This window comes from Antrostomus carolinensis, unplaced genomic scaffold, assembly GCF_000700745.2.
Source record: "Antrostomus carolinensis isolate BGI_N321 unplaced genomic scaffold, ASM70074v2 scaffold21577, whole genome shotgun sequence".
NCBI classification, from domain to species: domain Eukaryota; kingdom Metazoa; phylum Chordata; class Aves; order Caprimulgiformes; family Caprimulgidae; genus Antrostomus; species Antrostomus carolinensis.
This window is the reverse complement of record NW_010326898.1, coordinates 1-5,674: the sequence shown is the minus strand read 5'-3', so window position 1 is coordinate 5,674 and position 5,674 is coordinate 1. Positions and strand designations below refer to the sequence as shown.

General features: G+C 39.4%; 1 protein-coding gene across 1 annotated transcript; it reads left to right on the top strand.

Annotated features, from left to right (window-relative positions):
- Window positions 1-404: 404 nt before the first annotated feature.
- GET1 (guided entry of tail-anchored proteins factor 1) lies at window positions 405-5,326 on the top strand. Its single transcript, XM_010171746.1, has 4 exons — window positions 405-564; window positions 2,043-2,110; window positions 2,992-3,106; window positions 5,253-5,326. Exons 1-4 carry the CDS (start codon window positions 441-443, stop codon window positions 5,324-5,326), a joined length of 381 nt encoding a protein of 126 aa, XP_010170048.1. The 5' UTR covers window positions 405-440.
- The last annotated feature ends 348 nt before the right edge of the window (window positions 5,327-5,674 follow it).

Genomic DNA, 5,674 nt, shown 5'->3' with positions numbered 1-5,674 from the left:
GCGAACTGCAAGGAGGGAGGACAGCAGTTCGGCTCAGGATAGAGTGGCAGGCAGGGCCTGGGGGTTTTGAAAGGTCTCAGAAAGCAGCAGCATCAAGAGTGGGCAGATAAGGGCAGAAATAGAGAAGGAAAAGGCAGTTAACCATAGTTAGAAAAGTTTAAAATCACTGCCCTACAGGAATGGTAACACCCTTTTTGCTTTGCTTCAGTCAGAACAAGAATACTTTGGCTTTTAGAACATGTTGCAGATGTTAAGCCAAGGTTTTCCTCTGCCGTGGTGAAAGAACCTTTTTTATGGGAGGCTTTTGAGTATATAAACAGGAAATCATACTTTATTTGTATTAAAGAAAATCAGTGGAATTCTGGATAAATAACTGATACTATTTCTTTACTTCTTAGATATCCAGATTGTTACAAAAGGATGCAGAGCAGGAATCGCAAATGAGAGCTGAAATTCAGAACATGAAGCAAGAACTCTCAACCATTAGTATGATGGATGAGTTTGCTAGATATGCCCGTCTGGAAAGAAAGATCAACAAAATGACTGACAAGCTTAAAACTCATGGTAGAGTGCAATGTTTACTCCCATTTCTAGATTCTGAAAAACATTTTCCAAGAGTGTTTTCAGTTTTAAGTATATTTCTCCTTCAGCTTTTCTCCTCCCCCTCTTACTCATTTCCAGTGTTTGTTCTTTCTTTCTTTGCTTCCTTTTTCTTTCCTTCCTTTTTCTTTCCTTCCTTTTTCTTTCCTTCCTTTTTCTTTCCTTCCTTTTTCTTTCCTTCCTTTTTCTTTCCTTCCTTTTTCTTTCCTTCCTTTTTCTTTCCTTCCTTTTTCTTTCCTTCCTACTTTTTGGAGAGCTTGCTTTTGTGTTTCAGTTGTATATGGTTCTGCATACATTCATAAGGGAGTGATTTAGATACAAAATTTTTCTTAGAAGGAATTTCCTGAGCTTCACTGTGCAATTATTTACTCTTTCTCAGTGATTCTCATCACTGAATCATGTTTTGAGTAAGTCAAGGAAGTCCTCTGCTGCAGATATTCATTACAAAATGCGTTGCTTGGTTGGGGCTCTTTGGTTGGTGTGCTACAAAACGCTAGAGAGAAAGCATTGACCTAGAAGGTAACCAGGTGAGATCTTTCCTGTCATTTTGCAATCCTGTTTGACCTTATGCAGCAGCTTTTGCGATAAGGCTGTAGTGCTTTGCCTCGATTAGGATTTTACAGTAGTATAATCCATTGTCTCATGGTAGAAAGTACATGTAAACCTGTGGCACCAGAGCTTTTGCTCTTGTCTTTGCCCAAACTCACTAGCTGATCCTAACAGGATAGAAGACTGCTGTGCAGAATGGAGGAGTGTTTATAGGCTCCTTACTTGGAGAAAGGACAATATTACGACTGGCAGTTTTGGATTGCTTTCAGTAGCATAATTCGTAACCCAGTAACTTCAGTTAAACTAGATTTGAGTAGTTTACTTAACAAGGTTGTTTTAGAAAACTTGAGGCCACCGTTATGTTTGAAGATGTGCTGTCTTCACCAGGCTTCTTTATATTGGTCTGAGGTATTGTAACAGGAAAAAAATAGGCATGAGAAGTTTTAATGCTGAACCTGACCAAGATTCATTCACTGAAGGAACAGCCTTAACTGTGGGTCCTGAATGAAATAAGGCAAAAAGTGATGGCTAAAGCCATCCTTCTTCCCTTTTAGGAAAGGGGAAAAAAATACATTATGCTTTATCTGAAGCACATCCTTAAATTAGTAACCACAGTGATTGTTCTCATTTGGGAATAATGCTCTTGATTACCTGTGACATTTCTCCAGCGTATCAGTGTTTTGCAACTTTCCGTAGTAGCATTAATGAGAAACTATGGTGTGATACAGACCGAGCACTTCCCTGCAACAGGTACTTTCAATACAACTGTGAGTCATTTGAAGAGATTTTTAAACAGTGCAATTTCCCGATTTGAAGAGTGAAGTATTAATATGTGAATAGTTTTATATAAGTATTACATTACAAATAACGCAGAGTAATTTTTTTTTTAACAGTGAAAGCACGAACTGCCCAATTAGCCAAAATAAAGTGGGTTATAAATATTGTATTCTACGTCTTACAGGTAAGTAAATATTTTATTGTGAATACAAAATGCTAAACCACATCCTCAGTAGGGTTACAATTCTCTCCTGCATTTATTGTCTGATGATTAGTCACACAGGTGTTCGATAATCCAATGACACAGTGCATGCCAAACTGAAAGAGTTTCTTGAAAGAGAAGGGAGAAATGTTGCTGATAAGGTCTGGTAGTCATGGATGTGAGGAGTTTTGGGTTTCATTTTAGCTCTGTGTTTCTGGTTTTGAGATGACAAGATAGGAATTTGTCTTAGCTCTTTAACTACTGCCAGTTTGTTTGGGGTTTTTTTTGTTTTTTTCATTTATTTATGGCGCTGGACCCAGGAAAGTTCTGATACATGCAAATATATTTTACTTATGTTTTTGAAAACAAAATATGCTTTTGCTGAGGATGCAAATCTCCACTCACAGCTGTGATGCATTTCCCCCCAGTGCCTCATCAGATTGTATCTGTAGTTCAGTCTTGATGCCAAAGAATTGTCTGCTAATAGGGATGACAGTGGTCAACCTGAAGATGTCCTTAGGGTAATGTTAAAGCCAGTTGGATTCCTAGCAGGCAAGGATTACAGCAAAAAACAGTCATCAGAATTTAACAGTTACTGTTACTCCATTTGTCTATGCTAGATTGGAACCAGGGCCGCAAAAGAAAGCAGTATTTTCCAACATCTCACTAATGCCTCTTAATATTGTGTATAAATTTAAGGTCATACCAACTTTAAAAACATTTTAAACTTGCTTAAGAACAATGTAAAATAAGAAAGAAACTATTTCCTTTAATAAGAATTTGTTATTTATTGTTTCAGCATAGCAGTGGAAATGTACTTTGATGTGTATTATTATCCAAGCTAATGAAAATTTCAATTCTAGGCTGCCTTGATGATCTCTCTGATTTGGAAGTACTATTCTGAGCCAGTTACAGTGCTCCCAAGCAAATGGCTTGCTCCACTGGAGCGCTTGGTAGCCTTTCCCACGGGGGTGGCAGGTAAGGACTGTGCATTGGAAAAAATACATTTCCCAGGCCCATGAGGATGCTGATAATGCAGTGAGGAGGAGCAAACATAGATGAAAAGCACTGCTCTGTACATTTCTTCTTACTCCCTTAACACAGGGAGGGGTTTCAAACATTTGATTTAACTATTTCCTATATATTCAGTCCTTGTTTATTTAACTGTCAATGAAATGGACTATTTGTCATTTTTACTTCTTTCCAAACAGAGCAGCTTTATCTTTATCTATATGGAATAGCCCCTGGAGAAGATTTTGAATCAGAAATATTTTTATATTGAGGAGTCCACTGAAATAGTAGAATTTGGTTTAAAAATGGGCAAATACTTTATAGGTCTGTATCGCTGTCCTGCTTTTTAGCTGGAACAGAGCTGGGTTCAACCTACGAGTCTCCTTACCTTGCCCCCACCCTCTCCCCTATCCCCTGGTGGTGCGGGGGAAGTGGGTGAACGGTTGTGTTGGCTGCTAGCCAAGGGCGAGCCCAGGGAAACCATCATAATATGTTTCTTATAAACTGCTGGTTGCAAAATGCAACTCCAGAGTGATTCAAAGTGATTTAGGTATGGTCTCTCTTGGCATTTTGTCTTGTCCATTCCCACCCTTTTTCCCATCACACTTCTGTTGCATTTTTACCTACTTAAATCCTTTTCTTTTGGGCAGTTTAATGAAGTAACAATCAGAATGGTATCACAGGTTGTAGACACGTGTGTGTGAGTGAAAAGTGTGCTGGCTCTGTGCGAACGGCATAAGGAGACAGACAGAATGACAGGACTCTGTAGTGTGGAAATTTACCTTCAAGCTAAAATGCTGCCGGTCAATCTTCATACTAGGCTTCTAAGTCCCAACTGCCTTAGAAGGAGTTTCAAAATATGTTGTATCTTTAATAGTTGTCTAGAGAATGATTGTACCCAGCATGCCTACAAGAAAGCTGGGGAAGGACTTTTCATAAAGGCAGGTAGTGATAGAACAAGGGGAAATGGCTTTAAGCTGAAAGAGGGTAGGTTTAGATTAGATATTAGGAAGAAGTTCTTCACTGTCAGGGTGGTCAGACACTGGAACAGGTTGCCCAGAGAAGCTGTGGATGCCCCCTCCCTGGAAGTGTTCAAGGCCAGGCTGGATGAGGCTTTGAGCAACCTGGTCTAGTGGAAGGTGTCCCTGCTGCTGGCAGGGGGGTTGGAACTGGATGATCTTTAAGGTCCCTTCCAACCCAAACCATTCTGTGATTCTATGCGTACTGGACAAGAGAAGAGTCTGCTTCTGTGCAGGGTGGGGGAATAGTCCTTGGAAGATATTTAATTAAATAGCATTTGAAGGGATTTAAAAAGGTTCACATCCATGTTTGCCTTCAAATCTCCATTTTTTGTCTTGGCTGATAATCACAGTAGAGAGATTGGTTTTGAATTCTAGGTGATAAACACAAAAATGTCTAGAAGTCACCAAAAAGGTAGTTTTCTTCAGAGGTGTGCTGTGAACAGCTGTGTATTCCATGCTGCTCTGCAGCAGGATTCTCTGTAGTGCTGTGTGTTACAGTCAGGGCACACAGACCTTCTGTTCCATCACACAATACAGATTTCTGTGCTGCTGTTGGAATGCCGGGACCCTTTGAACCAGCAGTGCAGGCACCTGGGCCAGTAGCAAAGACCTCAGTAGCATTTTTCCAGATAGCTGTATGGGGAGCAAGGGGAAAGGAGAGAAGTACAGACTCAATACTTCTAAAAAGACAGATTTAAATTTCAGAGGAATTTTACTTTTTACCTGTCTGAAATCTTGAATTTAGGTTCTAGCAAAGTATTGTGTTACTTGCCATGCCTTGGACATTTTCCAACAGGTATATAGCAAATGTTTTTTGAAGCTGTGGGTTGTATATGCCACATTTTGGCTGATATTTGTGTTACTTGGTACTCTTTTGCCGCTGGCAATCTTCAGGTTTTCTTGGGACCATCATGGAGTTAGCTACCATCCCTTGAAGAGGGACATTTGTATATAAAAAGAAAGATGTTATGTTCCTGTTGACTTCATAACTCCTAAGTTTCATTTTTCACGCTTCCAACTTGTTTTCAGAAGCTTGTGTGCTGCAGGGTTATTGATGCAATGACTTAAATCGTGTTTTATATCTCTTTCAGGTGGTGTTGGAATTACATGTTGGCTTGTGGTTTGTAATAAAGTTGTAGCTATCGTGCTACATCCTTTCAGCTGAAGGAATCCTGGTAATCCATGGAGTCCTCAACCACATTTTCATTATCACTGTTTTAAAAGAATTAAAAAAAAGAAGGAACAGTTGTCTTGCATGAGACTAGGTCTGAGATAATCTTTGTTACTTCATTTGGATACCAATCAGTATTCATTTTGATTTATAATAGCTTTCCTTTGGTTTTCAGTTTGGTGGGCAGTTTTCAAAGATAGTATTGCTGTTTATAGACCCTAATTTTGTATCTATTTCAACAAGTATGAACACTGATTCGTGGCAGAACCGTAATACTTTGTCATACCATATATTCACCAAAATCTAAAAGGGTTGGTGTGTTGGATTTGGGGTTGGGGGGGG